This window comes from Lacerta agilis, chromosome 6 (genome assembly GCF_009819535.1).
Source record: "Lacerta agilis isolate rLacAgi1 chromosome 6, rLacAgi1.pri, whole genome shotgun sequence".
NCBI lineage: Eukaryota > Metazoa > Chordata > Lepidosauria > Squamata > Lacertidae > Lacerta > Lacerta agilis.
In genome coordinates this window covers 76,030,876-76,053,755 of record NC_046317.1, presented here as the reverse complement: position 1 = coordinate 76,053,755, position 22,880 = coordinate 76,030,876, and the positions used below count along the sequence as shown (strand labels likewise).

The 22,880-nt window shown below is 41.7% G+C and overlaps 1 protein-coding gene across 1 annotated transcript in view; it reads right to left on the bottom strand.

Annotated features, from left to right (window-relative positions):
• STAU1 (staufen double-stranded RNA binding protein 1) overlaps positions 1 to 22,631 on the bottom strand; it is a 47,450-nt gene extending 24,819 nt beyond the window's left edge. Inside the window, 5 exon segments of the mRNA XM_033153512.1 lie at positions 5,104 to 5,260; positions 6,466 to 6,590; positions 8,071 to 8,347; positions 12,083 to 12,150; positions 22,439 to 22,631. Of these exon segments, the coding sequence (XP_033009403.1) occupies positions 5,104 to 5,260; positions 6,466 to 6,590; positions 8,071 to 8,275 (487 nt within the window). The 5' untranslated portion in view covers positions 8,276 to 8,347; positions 12,083 to 12,150; positions 22,439 to 22,631.
• Positions 22,632 to 22,880: the final 249 nt, after the last annotated feature.

The window sequence follows — 22,880 nt, the reverse complement described above, 5'->3', positions numbered from 1 at the left end:
GATAAAGCAACTGTTAAAGGTGGAGGTCAGAGAGAATTCCACACTGCGCCTCAGACATTCATTCCCTCGATAGCTAGGAGTAAACTTGCGAAGCATCAAAGGAATGGGTGGTAGGAAGAGAAGGTCATGTGTATTAAATAAGGACAGAAGGCAATTTGTCATTTAGATTTGTTCAGGGGAGGCGTGCTTATTTTACAGAAACCAGGTGTTAATGCAAATGCCACGTGAACAGATTTTTGCTGCAGCATATAACTTGATTTGTATTTGCAAACTGATATTTAAATACTGGCATTTGACTGGAAAGCCTAGCACTATATGAATAGAATATAGAAGACATGCTGTTCTTCAAACTGAAGGTTATCATTACTACAAAGGCTTGCATTACACATGCTTGGTTTAATATAAACACCTTTTCCCTTCACTGAGAGCTCACATGCTGCCCACATTGGCCTTTTATATGACTGCCAGCCTCTTCTTATTTGCATAGTACTGTGGCAGTGTTTGCAAATTCTCAATTCTGGAGAATTAAAATCAATGGCAGAAAACCAAAATCTACACCTGGGCTTCAAGTGAGCTGGAGCATTCCAGCATCCATGCCCCCAACAACCACCCCAAGCCATAGCCTGTGTGCTTCAGAAGTCACTATGAAGGTCAGAGAAAGCTACATAGCAGCATATGATGCAGTGCAAAGGGCTGTAGCTGGAAGGGGACAAAAAAACAAATCCTTTATAAGTGTGTGGATGCATATTAAGCACATGCATGGAGCTCTATGGACTCCAGCCAAGATTCTGAAAGACCTCAAAAGAAGAAGCCACAAATAGCTCTCTAACTTTCTTTGTCTTGATTAAATATCACTATTTCCCCAGAGACTTACACAACTGTCAGGCTATATGAGTTTTAAAGCCTCATATTCTACAGATAAAAAGCAACAAAATGTAATAAAACACACTTGAATAAGGCTTTTATCCAATGAAGTGTTAATACAGCTTGTCTATCAGTAGAAAATGTGTTACTGTTAACCAAATTAAGGGAAAACAGGAGGTGTTGCTGCCTGGTATCTTAAAGCTCTATGTTCTTATCTAAGCCCCCCTGCCCCCCAAGAAACTGCTTAAAACAAAGCTGAGAAGGAAGACTCAAAGGCCAGGTATGGAGAGGCAAGTGCAACCATAGTTGAGGACAGATGGCAGCAGAGCCAGAGACATTAGAAAGGCAAGGAGCTGGGAGATATACTGAAGACCCACACATTTCAGCAAGTCTACTTAAGTTGTCAACTGTCAAAAACAGCAGTGTCCCCTCACCCACCCATCCCTAGCAATCTTCCCTTGACACCAAGGAGTTTGGGAAGCGGTTTGTGACATGGCATGGAGATCTGTTTTCAAAAGGAAAAAAGTAAAATAAAAATTCCACAGCGCGTCCAAGATCTTAGCGGCACAAACTATCTATTTCCAAGCTCATTCCATGTTTCAAAATAATGCCATTTTCTTTCAAGGAAAGCTAATTACAACTAACTCATAGGGATATTGCTCTATGGGCAACCAAGTCCTGCAACCTACCACTTAATCCCCGATTTCTAGGATTATCATCACCTGGTAAAAGAAAGCGTTGTGCCATCTTCTGCACTCCCTGTGACACAAGTCTTTTAAATTGTGTTAGCTTCTTCAGGCAAACCAACTTTTCCCTCTAAACTCTAAGTCTCTCCCTAGTTAGCTGCTTGCTTGATTTCTTTGTTGGCAAATTTGTTACTATCATAGCTAGGTGTGTTAATGGTGCATCATGTAGCCAGGTGAGAGAACTGCCTCCTACCTGCATTAGTCTAAGATCAGGAAACCTTATTTGCACACACTACAACTGGAACAAGCCTGAAACTGCCTCATTGTGGCTGACCTGGGCTGGCCATGTCAAATATGCATTTAGCCATCCCTTTTTCTTACGAGACTAACTTGTTGCCTAGAGTGCTTTCAGTGGAAGTCTGGTAGACATGGGAAGAGCTTCCTGTTTCCCTTTATCCCAGTTTGACTTACTGCAAGCATGTTGTAAATAAACAATGCTATTTTCTGCAAACATTGGGGACTGTTCCTGGGTAAATAACTTCAGACAGAGCAGATAGTCTGCATTTGTATACATTTCTTATCTTTTCTCAGTTTTGGAAATATTTAGTATTATATAGTGGAATTTTTTTGTTTTTTTACTTAAGAAGAATAAAGAAAACCAATGTAGGCAAGAGAAATGAAAATAGCATATGAAATATGGGTAGTTTTCTACATAGTGATATATTCAATCAATGCAAAGATTTTCCCTTTTGCAACAGAACGTTCTCCCTCTGCTACCCTCCTAAATCCTTTCTTGGCTTTTCCCCAGTCCTCTTCTGGAGCAGATTTGGGGATGACACAGGGCACACATTGAGCTAGCACAATTATTTAGTTCCATATGGCCCCATGGCTCCATTATTACTCTTCTGGTTTTTCCACAGGATCAACTTGATGAAGCACAGTAGAGGAAGAACAGAGCTAATATTCTGAAGTGAACGTCCAGACTGGCTTTGAATTATATATACTTGCACATGCCAGGACCAGTTTGGTGCTGTTCTCTCAGTTCATGTGCACAAGACAGCCATACCACACAATGAAAAATTAATTTATTAGTTTTTTAATTTGTCCCTTGTTCAAATGAATTGTTTTCAGTCAGCTTCTCAGACACTGCAAACTCCCACTTATTTTCGAACTAAGCGTCTATCAATGCTCCTTACAAATATTTCCAATTCTAAGTGATAACAATCCTTGCCGCCATAAAGTTAAGAAGCTATCCAATTCCTTGTCCATATCACTTTCAGTGCAAATTAATTCTGTCAATACTTTATTTTTATGTTTTAGTTACAATTATATGTCTTTAGGTCAATTCAGACTCAAGCGACTCATGATACAGTACTGGCTTTGGGTAACCTTACTAAATTTCTCCCTGAGACAGCATTGGGTTTGGGGGGTGTGGCGTTTGCCCTTCCTAGAAAATGTATGAATGTGCAGGAGTAAGTAAAGGGTTAAGTGGCTGACCCTAGGCGGACCAATAAACAGAGGGAGCAGGAGCTAGGGGCAACTGAACAAAGGCAGTTGGAGTTAGTCAGTTGGTGTTAGGGAGTTGGTTAAGAGCAGTTGACTGAAGCAGATGGTTGGTGGGTGGTTGGTGATTGTGAGGGTTGGTGGTGAGGTAGAGTGGCGAGCGTAGGATTAGGACAGGGTTGAGTTAAGAATAAATATATACCCATGTAACCAATATCTTAAGTTTGTTGATGTTTTAAAATAAACACTAAATGGTAAAACGACTGATACTTAGAGTTCTCCTGGGGCTGCAGAGCTGGAGGGCGGCACACACTATTCTCTGCCATTGGGAATCAAGGATTACTAGAAGGCTGGACTACTACCTTACAAACAACATCATGGCAAGCGGAGAGCAACCAAAACAAGTAGAGTTGCTGGGAGCTCTATTCCCCCACCTTACTTGCAGAAAGAACAATTGGCTTCCCAACTGCCTGCAGTCCTGAGACTGCAAAAGCAAGAGGAAAGGAGACACTACCCCAACCAATTGATGTCCAAGCAAGAACACCAGCAAAGGAAAACCAACCTGGCCCAAACTGGATATAAATGCTTGTAGCTCACCACTTTGTGCAGGGCTTGAACAATCTTCCTCTTCTGCCTTTTACCTCCCTGCCCCTGTAAACCTTGCCTTTTTTAGTCTGTAAGTATAATGGCAGGGCATGTCTCTTCTTTTCTTTTCTTAAAGAGCCTCTTTGGGAGACAATAAATGTCTGAAAAACTGGATGAGACTATGGAAAATAAACAGAGGTTTTGGGCTCCAGTGAAACCCTGAAAAGAACTGTGAGGTTAAGTAGTAACTCTGCACCATCACTTTATCATATTCCTGCTCCCTTGTTGAGTCTAACAATGCCTATACCATTCAGCCTTAGAGAAAATTCCAGGGGCCAGATGCAAGAGTGGCAAAAGGCACCATGACTTATTGATAAAAGCATGACTTGGTCTAACTTGGATAATCAGCAGACACAAGTGGTGGATTCTTTTTGGCAGCAAGTTAAGCCTGTTTACCCTGGTGTTTGGGTCATGCCAATTACAGTCTGGAGTGGGATCTGCCTAGGAGGTGGTTTGATTGGCATTTTATCCTGTTTTATTGCACTAACTGTTTTATGGAATACGTGCCCCACTCTGAGATCAACTGATGTAGGGTGGGATACAAATATATTAATTAATAAAATAATGCCAAGCATAATAATAATAATAACAATAATAATTTATTTGTACCCCGCCCATCTGGCTGGGTCTCCCCAGCCACTCTGGGCGGCTTCCATCAAATATTAAAATACATTTAAAATATCACAGTTTAAAAACTTCCCTAAACAGGGCTGCCTTCAGGTATTTTCTGAATGTCAGGTAGTTGCTTATCTCTTTGACCTCTGATAGGAAGGCGTTCCGCAGGACAGGTGCCACTACCGAGAAGGCCCTCTGCCTGGTTCCCTGTAATTTTGCTTCTCGCAGTGAGGGAACCAACAGAAGGCCCTCGGCACTGGATCTCAGTGTCCGGGCTGAATGATGGGGGTGGAGACGCTCCTTCAGGTATACAGGACCGAGGCCGTTCCACTAAGAAGTGGAAGCATTTGGGAATCCAGAATTTTTAACCACAGAACTTTGGATTCAGAGGGCTAAATGCTGATTGCACAATGTGCATCAGCCGACACAATTATATGCTACTTTAGCACACCTGTGTTCAGGTAGTGGGAAATTTCTGGCTGTCATAAGACCAGAAATTGATGGTTGGCTGTTGTCATGTGAATACATAGGTGGTTTTTTGGCTTTTTAGGAAATTTTATTGAATATTGTATTTTTACTGTTTCCATGTAAATTGCCTTGAATTTTTTTATTGTATTACGTGGCATACAAATATTTGTTACAAATACTTAAACATGATCATCACACCGTAGCTTGCAATTATGTAACGTGCAAATTCAGGGGCAGCTTAGGTGTACAGTATGTACACTGTACCACTGCAACATCAAGTGACGGCTCACATCACTGCACAACCCATGTTAGCTGTATGTACCTGGGTTCTTTCCTTCATTACGTGATGGGCGAGCTGTAGGTTTAGGAAATCTCGTCCCTTCCAAAGCTTTGGCAGCAGCTGCATGTTGAGCTTTCTTAATACTAGTTCCTTCAGCTTCCCAGTGCTGGTCCCCAAGAGTCAGCTGCACTGTAAACACCTAAGAATGAGAAATAAGTCTTTACTGCAACAACTCACCGCCTGATCTTGCATGCGTGTGATATTTTAATAGTCTGAACACGCACAGGTCAAAAGGCACAGGTACAACACTGATCACTCTAAAGCAGGGGTGGCCAACTCCCAAGAGACTGAAATCTACTCACAGTTAAAAGACTGGCAGTGATCTACCCCCTTTTGGGGGGGTTCAGGTCAAAGTTGCTGAGCATTTTAGGGAGGAGGAAAGCCCCATTTTGGGGGGGGGGGGGTGCAGGCCTTACCGAGGGTGGTGCAGGCCTTACTTTTTAGGGGAGCCAAAGTCGCTGAGCTTCTTTGGGGGAGGCAGTGATCTACCAATGATCTACCAAAGACAATCTACCGGTTGGACATGCCTGCTCTAAAGCAACTACTTCATGAAACACTATTAAACTATAGGAAAGAAAAGTCACATGAATTGTTGTAAAAGTATCCAATGTATTTAAAATGTTTTTTTTTCCTACTATGGCCAAGGACTTTGCAGAAGGTGATAATATGTAATGCACAGAACCAAAGGGATCCAGAAGGCTGCATGCAGAACTACCATGTGCACAGTGAGACCCCCAAGGCCCTTCCTTCCTACCACATTATCGAATGCTGCCCAGTAAGTTGCTTCCTAAAGTAAAGGAATCTGGAAACCTTGAAAACTCTTGTGAGAATGCAGGGCCTGAGGCCATGCAAGGCTATAAATGATAAAATAAGTAGTTTGAGTTGGATGCTGCCGTTTCCGAACATTGTGCTTTGTTGGACTTCTCCTTTACTATTTCCGCCCCACTCCATTTTCTTTTACAGCTGGGTTTGGATACTGGGGTGAAGGTACAACTACCTGCTTAAGCCACCTGGATTTCAGCAAAGGGCCAAACCTACACTACTTCCCACCCTTCCAAGCTGGGTGAATACTTGATATTGTTTTTCTTTTATCTGCTGTTATTTTCTGTGCATTTAACTGTTTTTATTACATTTTGTACAGTGCCCTGAGATGTATGTGGAAGATAATAAATAAATAACGCTCACTGAGTTATATTAGTAGCACCAACTTAAAAATAAAATAAAAGCTGTGCACTGGAAGCTGCATCAGACTAACAGACCTCTCTCACATTTACTTATTTTTTTTACTACACACAAACATTGTCGTTTTACTATAAATATGGAAGTCAGACAGGCAATGTTTACCTTCGAGTGAGCTGGACCCTGCTCACTCAAAAGCTTATACTCAGGCTGAATCTTGTTGAAACGGGCTAACTCATTCACAAGACACATTGGGGTTTTCTCTTTGGGGTTTGCCATGTTAGAAGGAACTGAAAAGAAAAGACCAACAACTTCCTCAGCATGCAGAAATCAATCTGATCTCTCAGTATTATTCTACATTCGCAGAAGCACTTAAAGACTTTAGCACTCAAAGCTGGGAAAACACTGCACAGAAGCTTAGACTTATAAAATTAAGTGGCTTTCTACAGAAGATGCCCAAAGTAAATTGGTTTCAGAAAATGCTAATCTAGTTGTCCAGAATGCCAGATAAAAGTTGATTGTAAGACTAACTCTAAGGATCAGACAGCGAGTGAACACTGCAGTTGCAATATAAGGAAAGATCAAACTAATTTGCTTTGCAACAAAACTAGTTGGTGCCTGCATCCTCGAGTTGATGTTTGAAAGCCATAGGCTCCTTGTTTAACCTACACAGCATACGCTGTTTAGAAAGTTCCTCCACTACCAGGACATATTTGGTCCTAATCTGACAGCTTCTCTCTCCCTAAGAATGAAGCTGCTTCACAGGTATTTATATTCTTAATTTCTCATTTTTAATACTTAATTGTCTCCACTTTTATTCTGTCATATCATTTAAAAAGAGGGTCCCATTTGAGTGATTTGTCCCAGGTATAGTTTCCATTTTGCCAGTCATCCCAATTTGGAAGAAAACAAGAACACAAAGCCCAATAGACTTTACAGAAACTTAGTTTGTACAAACAAGGAAGCCCAACCCATGAAAGCTCTGTGTCTTCCAGGATTCAATATTCTGAAAGTGGAATCACATGAGGCACACTTTAATTGCACAGAGAAATGGTAATCTGTAGCCTCTGGATAAGACTTGAGTGCAGCATTGCCATTAACTCCTGCTTCCCCAAATTCTCAAGGGGTTCTGGAAGTACAAAGCTAGGCTTATCAAGTGGCCAGAGGCTGTAGATGACCAAAACTGTGCAATCAAAATGCCATACATTTTTAATGGTCAGTGCTTATGGAATGCCACACTATTTAAGAATTATGCTACCACCCATGATGATAAACACACAATGGGTGTGTGCATTCCAATGATCTTCTAAGTCAGTTTGGAGGGATACCTAAAACCTTAGTTTGCCAGATTGAAGAGAGCAAATGGCAAATGCACACATGTAGTCAATGAAGTAAATTACTAGTAAAATTACTTAACTACAGTTAAGTTACTAGCATAAACCACTCTATATTAGAAAGGAAGCTCTCTGGAACGATCCTTGTTAAACATGTCTTCATGGCTAAACACATGATCAGAAAACACTGTACAGAACCAGAACGATGGAGCAGTGAGTTTGATTATATAAAATAAAGCCATTTTAGCCATTTGTTTTAATCTGATCTCCGTTTGTTCCATCAAACATTTCTCCTTATAATTTTCATTATTTCCAAAACAACTTCAATAAACAAACAGCATATGAACAGCATGGGTATTAGGACCTGGCACTTTCTTTTAAGGCATTTGACACTCACATTATCATTGAAATATACCAAATAAATTTTCAGGCTTACCTGCAGCTACACTGGTAGATGTAACAGATGCAGAGGGTAAAGCAGAATTTTGAATAGGTCTACCTGCATTTTCAGAGGGCAAAGAACTAGTGGGGGAAGGAATACTCAAAGGCTGTGCAAGTGATTGGTTCTTGTTTAGTATTTGGCTGCTAGAGAGAGCAGCAGACGGATTCTGGATTTGAACTTGAGACATATTGACTTCCATCCAAAGCTAATTGCTGCAGGTAAACTTGGCTTTGAATGCAGGCTATTTCTGTGCAAGTGCTTGAATTTTTACCTTAAAAAGAAAAGAAAAAGGAGAGAATCAATTGCTTCCCAACCTTTCTACATAAAATATTCAATTGAGATGCCACCTTACAGTCATGGGAAAAAGAAAGTACCCCCTCTTTGAATTCTGTGGTTTTACATATTGGGACATAATAACCACTATCTGTTCCTTAGCAGGTCTTAAAATTAGGTAAAATACAACCTCTGATGAACAACAACACATATTACACTGTGTCATGTATTTAAGGCCAAATACTTATAAGACTATTCTACAAGTATCTTTGGCCTTCTGGGAAAATAGTAAAAGTACTCCTGCACAACTTCAGGCAGAGTCTACACAAGCCTTCCATTTGGATACAGTCAGTGTTAGAAACTGGGATAGAAAAGCTGGGTTGTGGGCACCAAAACAGAATTCACATAAGAGAAACATGGTTAATATTACGTTTTAACAGAAATTGTTAATACATATTTAATTTGGTGTTTACAGTAAAAATGTTTGTACCATACTTCAGTTCTCAAAACACTCCACTCTTTATTGTTAAACTCTTTAACATATTGTCTATCCTTGACATACATTTCAGTAATCCTTTAGTGTCAGCCAGATGCAAAAAAATGGCACCCAGACTTTCTGAGGTGCTCGTAAATGGAGAAACTTTAGGTGCAAAATGCGCCTGGCGCCCTGCTAATTTCGAAACTTGGATACAATGAACATGTGCTGCCAAATGAATGCCAAACTGAGCATGCATGTGGTCAACTGCTCAGGAGTTAGTACTGGAAAAAAAGATAGTTCAGGCTTTCTGCAAATGGTAGGTTTAGCAGGCAACCTTTCTAGACCAGAAACAATGCTGGGCACAATCCAACGCACTTCATTTGTGTTAGCTAAGAAGAATGAATTAAGGACTGCATGCAGAGCAGTAGTGCTTGGTGAACTGAGTACTTATATTGTCACAGTGATGAAAGCAAAAACAAGGCGCTAATGTCAAGTTACCATAGTCCAATTTCTGTCTCCCAATAAAACCTGTGGATGTTTAAAAAAATTATCTTGAACCAGCAAAGGTCCTGGCTTTAAAAATGAGCAATCACTGGATGCTAATAGTAGCAATTTGTCTAAGCATTCTGTGGACCTTCAGAATTGATGTCATGAATAGGCTTCCAAATTTAGAAAGGATGAGTCAAAGACAAAAGTGATCTGCAAGCTGCCTCTTAAGGATTTTAGGAAAGACACGTACTTCTGAAAAGGCAGGCAAGGGTTTATGGGCCAGTGGAAGCAAATGGATTTTCAGCACAACAAGTTGGCATCTAAGAGCTGAAATACACAATCCAAAGTCTCACTTGATGAACCTGATGCTGGACTGCAGATAGGAAACTGAATGCTCTCCAGCGTGCAAACATTTTCTAATATCTGCACATACAAAATAGCAGGCTGGGCTCAACATGCTAGCCTGAGATGTGCAGAAAGTATTCATGTGAAGTACCACAGACCAAAGTCTTCTAATATTCTAGTTACAGGTAGGTAGCCGTGTTGGTCTGCCATAGTAAAAAATAAAAAAATAAAAAAATCCTTCCAGTAGCACCTTAGAGACCAACTATGTTTGTTCTTGGTATGAGCTTTCGTGTGCATGCACACGAAAGCTCATACCAAGAACAAACTTAGTTGGTCTCTAAGGTGCTACTGGAAGGAATTTTTTTTATTTTGTTCTAATATTCTGACAAGTTCACAAATTTCATCGCCAAAGAAACCAATACTACGCTTGTAAATGAAGTTATCAAAAACATGCTGCTAGGTGTGTGTTTTTTATTCAGAGAGAAAAAAGGTTTACAGCTTTGTTTTACTAACTTTATGTTTAACATGGCACACACTATTTTAAGGATTTTATTGATTTCCAACTCAGCATTAATGCTTCCTGTAAATTACAATAGCTTGGCTCAGCTTCAAAAGGCACAGCTCCCAAAACAGCCATTTTTAAAGCTATGAATGACCATCAGAAACAGGGTTGGGCATGCTTAAGGAAAGGGGCCATAGCTCACTAGTAGCCAGGAGTTTACAGCCCAGCAGCAGCTGGGCCATGTTGTACCTCACACTACCCTTCATGCACTAAGTGCTCAGTGGTATAGCATAGGGTTTGCATGCAGAAAGTCCCAGGCTCTATCCCTGGCATCTCCAGCTAAAAAGTTCAGGTAGCAAATGAAGGGACATCTCTGACAGAGACAGGGAGAAGCCCTGCCATTTCAAAAAGGGCCAAACTAGCACAATCATCAGCTCTACAAATTGCAGGTATAGGAGCCTGATTCACACCTAGAGAAGGGGCTTTGGCCTTTTGCGCTATGCTGTGCGTCCCAGTATTGATTAGGCCCTGCTATTTGCATTGGGGAAAAGCTTCCACCCCCCCAACTCTGTGCTGACACTTATTGGGACAGTAGCAGGGAATAAAGGGTCAAAGCCACCGGCCTACAACTTCAGGGTCTGGATCAGACCTTGCACCTGAAATTTCCTTTTAAAAAGCCATCTGCATAACAGGTAGTTGTGTGAATGATGTAGTGTCTAGTTTTGCTTATGGTCTGACCTGGTATGTTTCTACATTTCCAAGAAAGGGACCCAAGAGGCTACAGGTTTCACTTATGTACAAAGAGCACACAAACACCAGCCAGGGCTTTGGCCAAGGAATAGTCCGCATTTGTGTGGGTGGGTATGTTGTTTTGCTCTTGCCTAAAGTTCTCTCCATATTAGGTTCAATAATGAAAATTTCAAGTTGCCATTTTAAGACAGAGCATGTTCACAAACGTGTAGCAAGGACATCTTGCATTAGAGATTAAGAAGCTGAAGGCAGGCACATGTGTCACTGAGTAAACCTGTTTTTCCTAAACCAACTGTGCTAGCTGATCTGCTTAGTTGAAGGCCTTTTCTATAAAATGGTCGAGCATGCACATACCACTCTCAGATTGCCCCTTTCAGAAAACCTGGACACATCCCATTATCTTGACATGCAATTGAGGCCTGCCCTCTAGATATCTGTTTAGAATGACTCACCACTACATTAAGAGCACTGAGTCACCTGGATATACACAAGACAAAAACTGGCTCTCTGCTGAATGCAGGCATCAGCTTTAACATGCACAGCCCCCTAATGATCTGTTGAGAGAAACACACCTAGAGCATATACTCTTGAAAAAAACATGCCCCCATTTGCAGGAATACTGCCTCACTATTTGGACTGTTTCAATGAAGGAATAAAAATTAACAAAGGTATGATTACAGATTGTAAATATTATTCTGTTGCTTTATACCAGAAATAAGTATCGGAACTGTGCTCCAGAGAAATGAACAGACCTGTGTATATTCTAAGCCACAAGCAATCCCCAATAACTAGGGAAGACTAGTCCATGCCCTGGATGTTTCCTTTCAGGTTTAAAGTGTGTCATCCTTATATATGGCATATTGTTGAAGCAAGGGATTCAAAGATGCTGTTGATGGTAATGGAACAGGGAGAGAAGACATAGGTGTTGGGGGAAGCAGTAGCCAGGATATGGGAAAACTGAGAAGCAGTTTCTCTAACCACCCACAGCAGTAGAGAGCAATGTGTATGTCTGCTCAGCTCAAGTACTGATGGCTTTGGATACAACTGACATTGAAGCAGCATCTTAAGATAGGAAAAAGCAACAGAACTCCTGTGTACTTATGTTCATCCCAAAATATCAGCCAGTGATAAAAAGCTGCTGGACTTTCAAAACACCCAACTTCCGGTACCTTTAAGTGATCCAGGGACAGTGTAGTTTTAGCTTTAGTTCCAAGGGGATTTATATGTTGGAGATTGCCTATAAACAAAAGAAAAAGGGTTTAGAAAGATGCTTTTGGGTAGTACAGAATTATACTATTCCACAATGAACTATTTATCAACATTATCAGGAGCAACATTTGGAGAAAAATTCTCATTAGATAAAATTGTTCAGCACATACGCTTTGAAAGGTTTAGAAATGTTTACTTTTTCATAAGTGTTGAAGTCATTTCAGAGAGGGTCTTCAAGAGACAGCACCCATTACAGTTAAAATTTAGCCAGTAATTATTTGACACTCTCAAAAGGGAGGCACGCCTGGCACCAACTCTGTCATCATTTTGGCCTCAGGCAAAAATGTTTTTGTCTTCCTGGGCATCATCAATTGGATGTTTTTACTCTGAATGTTTATATTTGTGCATTTTAAATATTGTATTACCTTCTTGCTGCAAATCGCTTCAGGGCTTTTTGTTGTTGGAAGCGATTCATAAATTGAATAAACCTAAATCTAAACAAAGCCAGTTCACTCCCCAAAAGGCTGATTTGAAGCATTTCACTATTCCAAACATTTTTGAGGTGGTTAAATGACAATATTTGATGCCTCCTCTTTAGAGCCAGCAAGTTGTTGATCCTGAAGAAAGAGAACAGAGATTCTTGTTTCCATATTGCCAAAACAAGCCCTGTAAGTATGCTTGAACTGTGTTTAATGTTGGCAACTGTGCCTTCTTAACTGTATCTTGGTGCTACCTATTAACAGCCTCTTCTCAGCCCTGCACAAATCAGAATTATACACACACATAAGCACACACATATAAAGCTCACAATGATAATACATGTCTTCCTGCTCTGGCAACAGAAAGACAGTCTGCTCTGAGATTTCATAGCTTGCTGTCCCCTCATGTTAGGATTAAGTGGAACTAAGAAATAATACTTCATTGTTTATAAGTTCCATTAAAATATGATGCCAGCAATGTGCAAGAAACCTACCTGTGCAGGTTTATAAGCAGTTAGTGCAGCAATGACCCCCTGATTTAAGTCTTCAACCACACCAACACACTTGGGTTGTGAATTCCAGGTGTGTCAACTCTCTACATTTTATAGGGAATGAAGCCCAATTGAAGCGTGGTGACAGCCATGCCCAATCATACATAGTTAAGTGAAACCAGCTGTGCAAACTTAAATCAGGCCTGAGTGCATTTCAAAAAGTAGTTTTTACAGATACTTTGATCAGTGCTACACTTTTTTAAAAAAGTTACAGAACGTTCATGAACACTCCTATTTAAGTAGTAATTTCTTCGTGGCAAATGCCTTAGATTAATCCAAGTTAGTTACTGCAGCACATCTTCATGTTAAACAACTGCCCTGTGCCCCAACATAATTGTGACATGCTTACTGTTTTGTACAAAGGAAGTGGTAGACTGCAGAAATCTGATGACCATGAAGAATAAAGTTAGAGCGGCTAGCGAAATGGAATGCATTTTGGTTAGAATGTCACCCTATCAGATCTCCCTTTCCCTCACTCCTAGTCAATGTTATTGTGAACATAAAAGATGGCTACACTAGTCCTGATATATAACAGTGGAGATGTTAGAAAAAAATAGGCATACAGCTTCCTCAGCTGCAAGACAAACAGATCAAATGATGCAATATGTAGAGATATGTAGCTAGCTGGGAGTTTTATGGAGCATCAGCAACAAGGTCAAGTTGTACCACAAACTAGAGCAAACTGACCTGACAAAGACATCGTTGACAATGCTTTAAAAGACAACACATTTGTCACTGGAGATTAGGGATGCTAGTGACTACAATTAAGCTCAAGATAAAAAGATTCTAGAGACACTTCCTGATCTCCATCCAGCTTGTTACACACACATCCTGCAGGGAAAGATTTGCTGCCCTATACATATGATTCATTATTTTTTGTAGGTTCCATGTCCTTTGTGTGTTGTAGAAGATGCCATACATACACTACTCTTGTGGGACTCCAGATGCTGGCATTGCTTGCTAGGGCTGATGGGAGTTGTAGCTCAGCAACATCTGGAGCGCCAAAGGCTCCCCACTCCTAATCTACAGCTTTGACATATGCTTGTACCATGGGATCATTATTACCAAAAAGTTGTATTCAAAGTCTCTTAAAAACCATGGTAAGCAAGGCAAAATGTCAAGACTTCAATAGGCTATGTATGAACATGATTTATCAAGTTAGCATAACAGCCTGTAAAGAGCTCACACACAGGAGGTTATACGACAGTGTGCTTGTGGTACACATGTCCAAATAGGTTACAGCCTCTGGATATTGGGGTCTATGATAGTTATTAAAACCCCATGCTGTTGTGTAACACTTGCCAACCACCAAGTGATTTTTCTGCATTTCTTTCAGAGTTCTAAGATACTACAGAATTGGTGAGAATTTAAGTACTTGTTTCCTGACTGCCTGAATGTTTAACCTTTACGTTCCTAGGGACACAGGTGTCTTATGTCTGTCATTTACACAAGTCACATGCAACAACAGGTAGCAAATAACTTTGAAATGGAAATAGCAACAGCAGCTTTACACGGGTTAAATAATCTACTACAGAAGTTCTGTAACTACACTGCAAAGCCAAAAAATAGTTTGCAATCTGCCCAACTATTCACCAATTGCTTACACATCAAGTTCTCCCTTGCTCCAGGCAAAATTGGCCGGACCTCTTCCTAAAAACATGGACATGCTTTGATGTTCCTATGACTGAAAGACAGAGGAAGAACCCACCTCTCCTCTCATGTTTTGCTAGTTTGCTTGCAAGAGCTATCTTAATTTACTTTGTAGGTACTTTTTCTACACATCTGCTTTCTGGTTCTGGCATTACTTGGCCTGGGTTGCAGAGACTGACCTGTTAGAAGTTGCTGGATGATGAAAAGCCCCAAACACACAAGGCACAACAAGTCATATGTTTTCTTAGAATTTTCAGCGCTGTTCTTCTACAATGTAACAAACATGAAGACTGAGTTGGATGAGGGAAAGGCTCTTGTCTCTCTCCCTAACACCAAGTGCATGCTCATATTTTATTTTCTGACAGCCGCCATTTAAAACAGAGCTGGCTAGATGTTGCTAGACTACAATTTCCTTCCTACCTGACCACTGAGCTTGATGGTCAGGCTGTTAGGCCAGCAACATATGACCATGACTGAGCCACCCTGATGAAAGCCAAATAAATAGAGAGAGAATAATAAGCTTTTTAAAATAAAGTTTGTTCAACTGAGATTTTTCCATCCTAAATCAGATCATTATGCACTTTGTCAATTATCAATGGCACTAAAAGATTACATTACTACCACTATGATTTGTGCTATGCTCAATAATATATTTGTGGTATGTGCTATATGTTCGCAAATACATGCACACTCTCTCTCTCTCTCTCTCTCTCTCTCTCTCTCTCTCTGTATGTGGGGGGGGGGGGGGAGAAAGAGAGAGAAAATGCATTTGGATTCAAGCATACTCCCCAAGATTGGATTTTCAGGCCTTAACATGTACATTATGGGGTCCTGAATGTTTTTATCATCAACATTTTCAGGGGTTCACATATTACCAACACAGATAACCTAGGGTTCAATCTTCTTGTGGTTCTGAAGAACACTGTTCCTCAAAACCCCAGGAACTTTATACCAACTACATTTTCATTGTGCTGGACAGTACATGTCTAGGGACTCATACTATGACATGCTAAAAGGAATAGAACAGGGAAGAATTGGGTACTCCATCCAGATGGAGGATTGGGTAAGACTGTGGCCAAAGGACTTAAAATTTACAGACCGCTACACAATAAAAGAAAACTTCATGAAAATGCATAACCCCCACCCCAGCAAACTGGCCAAAATATATAAATCAAAGTCAAGTGTATGCTGGAGGTGTAATCAAGGGGAAGGAACGATGTACCACATGTGGTGGGGTTGTGACAAAATTAATTTTGGGGGGGGATATTGTCTATGACGAATTTTAAAAAAATGTTCAGAAAAACATTTGAGAAGAAACCTGAAGCCTTTCTTTTGGGCATTATAATTGATATTTCAAATGATTTAAAAGGGTGTTCCTATATGCTACAATAGCAGCAAGAATGTTAATCACTAGAAATTGGACGGAGGATAGGACACCAACAAAAGAAGAATGGCAAATCAAATTGTGTGAATATTTGGAATTAGCAAAAATGACAGAGGCAATTAGGAACCAACCAAACCAAAAATTTAAAAACAAGTGGGAATGTGTAATAATAATAATAATAATAATAATAATAATTTATTTATACCCTTTCCATCTGGCTGGGTTTCCCCAGCCAGTCTGGGCGGCTCCCAATTGAATGTTAAAAACACAATACAGCATTAAACATTTAAAAACTTCCCTAAACAGAGCTGCCTTCAGATGTAAAAGATTATATGGGAAAACACTGTTCTCAAATAAAAGCCTTGATATGTTTCGACTAAATTTTGCAAAGTAAAGAACAGATAGATAAGAAATATTGTGTAAGAGAAGGGTAATAAGGAAAAACAACAGAGTTGAAAAGAGAAGGAAGAAACAAGAAGCCGCACTGAGGGAGTGGGAAGTCACTTGTAAAGAAATATTGTTATTGTTTGGTTTATATAAGTGTACAATATATGTTAGAGTGAATGGAATATGTATATGAATAACAATGTTAAAACACAATAAAAAGCAATTTAAAAAGAAAAAGAACAGGGAAGAATTAACTAGTAAGAAGAGCTGCCTACTGAAGTAAGACAGGCTGAGACATATACATTTCGTTGGATGCTATTTTTTTATAGGTTTCCCCAGAAAGTTAGGCAATATCTAGATATGTGAAAGGCATACCAGTGGTGGTGGTGGTGGGGGGACCAGACCAGAAAAATTGGGAGTGGGGAACCTAGTTTTTTTCCGGGTCTTCTTGTCTCCAGCTATTTGTTGTACAGTGGTACCTCTGGTTACGTACTTAATTCGTTCCGGAGGTCCGTTCTTAACCTGAAATCGTTCTTAACCTGAAGCACCACTTTAGCTAATGGGGCCTCCTGCTGCCCCATTTCTGTTCTCATCCTAAAGCAAAGTTCTTAACCTGAGGTACCACTGTACCTTTATTGTCCATCAATATGGTATTTTAAAATATTAAGTGTTTAGAAATATCCCAATTAAAATATGGGGGAACCAGGTAATTGTTTACAGCAGAAGCCACTGGCTGCATCAATAAAAGCTTATGCCATAATAAATCTGCCCAATGTTAAGCCTCTACAAGACTCTGGTTTTGTTGCAACTGACTTATATAGGTATTCTCCAAGGAAGTGAAATGAAGGATATGCATCAGTGCTTTGGCTCAATTACCATTCATTCGAGCAAGATTTGTACCTATGAGTTCCCTGATGGAATGCATTCTGTAGTTGTAAAAAGTGAAAAACAACAAAATCCACACACACTATTTCCTGGTTGCTTTAGCCTGTATGCTCCATGTCAAAAGGTTCACAAACACTTTGAAATGGAAAGAATTCAGTCTGCCAAACACAAAGATAGCAGGGTAAGCATATTTTAAGAGAGACTGCCAATTCCAAAATTGATGGCTAATACTGATGGTACCTGCAGCAATCCTTTCGTTGTAGCTGCACAATTGTACAAATGGAAACACCTCCTGCCTCTTTTGAGACTTTCAACAGCACACCATACTATAAAAGCAAAAAGCATTAATGCTTCTGAAACCAGTGAAATTGCCACCCTAACTCAGTTCAGGCTACAGGTGGGTAGCCGTGTTGGTCTGCCATAATAATAATAATATAATAATAATTTATTATTTATACCCCGCCCATCTGGCCGGGTCTCCCCAGCCACTCTGGGCGGCCTCCAACAAATACCAAAATACAATGCAGAGTCACAAATTAAAAACTTCCCTAAACAGGGCTGGTCGAAACAAAATAGAAAATTCTTTCCAGTAGCACCTTAGAGACCAACTGAGTTTGTTCTTGGTATGAGCTTTCGTGTGCATGCACACTTCTTGTTTCAGTTCAGGCTGTCTGCAATAGCACAGTTAAGTAAGGTCATGTATGCAGATGCGCAACAACTGGTAGGTTGTGATGCTCTATGGTGGGTCACACTAACAGCACCATCAACTTTTAAGATAATAAAATGGAGAAAAAGGAAGGGCAAACAGAAATATTTAGTAAAAAAAACCACACACACACACACAGAAGGAGGCACCATGTTGTAGGCTAAACTTCAAGTTGAATTCTAGGACTCAGCGGGAGGAAGCAGCAGCAGGAGCAGTGGTGGGTAAGCAAGCTTGGTCCACAGAAAGTCTCTGGGCTCTGCTCTGAATTGCATTTCAGCCCCTCTCTTTCCTCTCATCCAACAGGTCTGCACAAGGGGGAGTATTCATACACTAGGCTACTGTTTAACCTTTGGGCCCCGATATTGTTCACATATATTGTTCAACTACAATACCCATCATACCCAGCAAACATGGTCAAAGGTCAGGGATGACAGGAGCTGTAGTCCAACAGCATCTAGTGATCCAAGATCGAAGAACACTGCACAAGGCCATACCTGCACCATCACAATTTTGATGTTATGGATCATCCCATGGTATACTACTCAAGGAATTGTCGAAGGAATATCCTCTATGGCCCCACTTCAGTTTGTTCCTGCAATCACTTTCAGTTTACTTAAGAGTTTTGCTAGGCAGCAGAGCAACTGGTAGGGACAAATTCTTCACACTACACTTCAGACACTTTTGCATATGCCTAAAACTAATGTTAGCCTAGGTTTTACAAACAAGTTCACACATTTGCATTTATTACTTGTTGGCTGCAGCTTCACACAACATGTATAAATAAGCCATCACAGATAGATCTATATTTACTCCTAAACAATGTTTTTCAATAGATTCAGTTCACACCCTTAGCAGTTATTTGTCAGATGTTGTGTAATCAAGGGATATACAGGCCATGCATTAATCATCCCCCAGTAAGTCTTTGGAACATGACTTTACTAGTGTCACAAAAGCGTAAATGCACTTAGAGATCACTTCCTTCTCCTTTCACAGTCCTATCATGCATTAAGTATCACTAAGTTCTATAGAACATTTCCTAGTAAGAGTAATTATGATTAAAGCTTTAATCTGAAAGAGCATCTTACTAGTCAGGTATGAATGTCTAATAATATATAGCACAGAATACAGTCCAACAAAGCTGAATTTAATAAAAAATGTTAAACATTCTGGTGCAGTGTTGAATATCTATTTGATCAAGTGTTTGGTTTGTAGGGTCACCATACGGTGCTATTTAGAACATGACTTAAAACAACTAGACTGATAGTTTAAATATATCGAAAATCACATTGGTCTCTTGACTACCAGTTAACTTCTACGGGATTTAGCTTTACAGCTTTACGATTCCATGAAACCCACAGTATTAAAATATTTTCAAGTTCTCAAGCAGATAGTAAAGTGTGACAATGTGGCTGTGACAAAGTATTGTTTGCTATAATTCCTACTCACCAGGACTGATTCAGAGAACTGGATTGGGAGATTATGCGACTGCCCCCTGTTTAGTATTATTAATATTTTTTTATTACCCACCCTTCACCCTAAGGTTCCAGGGCAGGGCAGAACATTAAAGCACAATATTAAAAACAGTTTAAAGTTGCAATAATAAAAATAAGGTGGGTCCTAAAGATCCAAACCTCCATTATACAGCATTTTGGAAGGTGCATAATGGAGGTGCCAGACATAACTCTGTTTTGGGGGGGGGGGAATTTCAGGGTTTAGAGGCCACCACAGGGAATGCCCTCTCCCAGCTGTCACCTTCAGGAATTTCCAAGAGTGCCCCCTTCTGTTGGTCTCAGCATGCAAGAGGGTCTGTAGGGAAGGAGGTGGTTTTTCAGATATTTGGGTCCCAAATAAAGTTGAATAGGTCTTTAAACACTAATGAGAGAACTTTGAATTGGGCCAGGAAATGAACTAGTAACCAGTGCAGCTGTTTTAAAAGAGGGGTTATAGGAAATCAAAATGGAACCTCCAGCTGCTGCACTTTGGACCAACTGAAGTTTCCAAGTCGTCTTCAAGGGAAGCCCCATGTAAAGCATTTTGAAATAATCCATTCAGGGAAGTTATCAGAGCATAGGATACTGTGGTCAAATCTTTGCTTTCCTAAAGTGGTCATAGCTAGTGAATCTGCCAGAGCTGAGAAAAGACACAACCAGCCACTGGAGGCCTCCTCAGCCTCCAGTGGCAGTATGAATCCAGGAACACCCCCAAATGATGAACCTGCTCCTTTCATGGGAGTACAGATGGAACTATATGAAACCACTAGAAGCACTCATCAAATTGGGGCACAGTGTTAGGCTGATATGCCAACTACACTCTTTCCTGAACAGGGTTAGCTATTGTGATTCACGTGGCTACTGTAATCTGCTCTATGTGGGTCTCCCCTTGGGATTGGTCCAAAACCTGCAGCTGGTGCAGAATGCTGTGGCCAGGCTGCTAAGAGGAACACCAGGATGTGCACATATTACACCTGAACTGAATGAACTGCACCGGTTGCCAATCCGCACCAGAGCATGTTCAAGGTCCTGTAAACATATAAAACTCTGAAAGACTACCTGCCCCTGTACTTAGATCATCTCAGGAAATTCTACTTGTGGCACTGCATCCTACAGAATATCATATGGTGTTGACCCAAAAACGGGCATGCAGAGTGCCCTTCCTTCTGCTGTATGTGAAGCAGCAACCATCAGCTGCTGCAGAAGTCTTGTGAAGACGTATCTTTTCACCCTGGCTTTCCCTGACTTTGCTTCACATATCTGAATCTTCTGAATTTGCTTTATTTGCTTTTATGCATTTTTATAATGCTGTTTTACTGGTTTCAGGTTCTGCTTTTGTTTTAATGTATTAAAGATACTGTACATTGTTCTGTTTTTTAGACTGCACACTGATGCACAGTGAAGTAGTAAGTGGTATATAAATGCTTTGAAATAAAATGAAAAATTCATATCACCAAAGATGAAGCAACATATGCAAATACAAAACTATTTAAGTTTCAGAAGTGGTTCTGGTTCCAGGCTGAAGTGGAAAACAGTACACATCAAAAGCTTGCTCATATTGCTAAAGTTAAATGACAGGAGACCAATTAAGTTTGCAGGCATATATAGTGGAAAAAGATTAAACCATTAGAGCCATTAAGCCATTCATTACTTCCATTAGGAGATGAAAGCATTATGTTTGTAAGTGGGAACACAAACTCCTCCCCCCCCCCAACTAAACTGAAACTTGACAGCAATATTCCAAGGAAGCAAGTCTTGGGAGAAGCCTGAAGCAACTAAAGTGTGATCCAGTAGACGCTACATGATTTAAATTACAGGCTCTACACACCAGCATTATTTTCTTGACCAGGGAAATGAGAAAGTACATGCCCTGCAACTGACAACTCAGGATGGAGAAGCATTACCACCTGCCTTGCACAGGTACAAGACGAGAACATCAGGGAACTTGGCAAGGCATGTAGATATTAAGAACACAATGCACATGACTATCAAGAAACGTTGAGCAGGCTGCACAATCTCACCCGATCAAGAAAGGCAAGATGAAGAGCTGGGGCAGAGACATGTACTATTGCAGCCCACTGTGCAGAGATTTGTCACCAATTACCCCGTTCCCTTTTTTTTTTTTGCACAGGTAATTCGGGATAGCCAGAAGGCAACCTTCCCTTCCTACGCTCTCCCTGCCCGCCACAACTGTGCTATGCGCGCGGCGAAGATCCCTGTTAACAGGAGCGCCGGCCAGGAGGAAAACGTAAGGCGACCCTTGCAGGATCAGGCCACGGGGTGGGGTGGGGTGGGGGGAAGGCCTCCCAAGCCCGGCCTCCTGCTCTCTCACAGTTGCTTCTGGGAAGCCCACGAGCAGGACACGAGGAGAGCAAGGAGGCAGAGCGAGCCGGCGGAGGGAAGAGCCCGGGACGGACAGGAGGGAAGGCGGGCAGGAGTCGAAAGAAGTGGGGAGTGGTGGGTCTTCAAGCCCGCTCCTTACCGACCCCTTCCCCTAAATAACAGAAAGAGGAGGGGGGAGGCAGAGCCTGGCAGCCTCGAGCCCCCCACCTGCCAGCAGCCCACCCGCGCCACGCACCCCGGCCGCCGCTCGGAGGGGCCTGAGCCTCGTCTCCCGCGCCCCGTCCACAGGCCCAACCCAAAGCGCAAGCCAGGCGGAGGCCTCTCCCCTCCCACATATCCAAGCGCTGCGGTAGGAGTGGCGGGCGAGGGGCGGCTGGGAGGGACGCCCGCCTTGCCTGCCTGCCCGGCTGCCCACCCGCCCGCTGCTTCTCCGCCCCTCACCTGGCGGTTGTTTTGGGCTGCGGCTCCCGGGCCGGCTCGTCTTGGCGGGCGGGCCGTGGGGCGGCTCAGTCCATGGGCAGCTGGCAGGCCGAAGAGGGGGGGGTCCGGGGAAAGGGGGGGGAAGGCGAGCGAGTCGCGGCGGCGGCAGACACAGGGCAAACACTAAAGAGAATGAGCGGGGCCAGCTCCGGCCGGGAAGGAAGTGACGGCACCACGCGACGGCGTGGGGGGGGGAGGAGGAGGAGCCAACCAGGCCTCTCGCAGTTATTTATAGCACCGCCCAGCGCGGAGCGTGCCGCCAATCCGGGCACGGGCCGGCTTCTCATGCCGGCGGGACTACTACTCCCGGCATGCCCCGCGGCTGTCACTTAGGCGGCCTGTCGGAGTCTCCAGCTCGCTCTCGCTTTCCTTCCCCCCCGCTTTCCCCTTTGCGAAGGAGGCG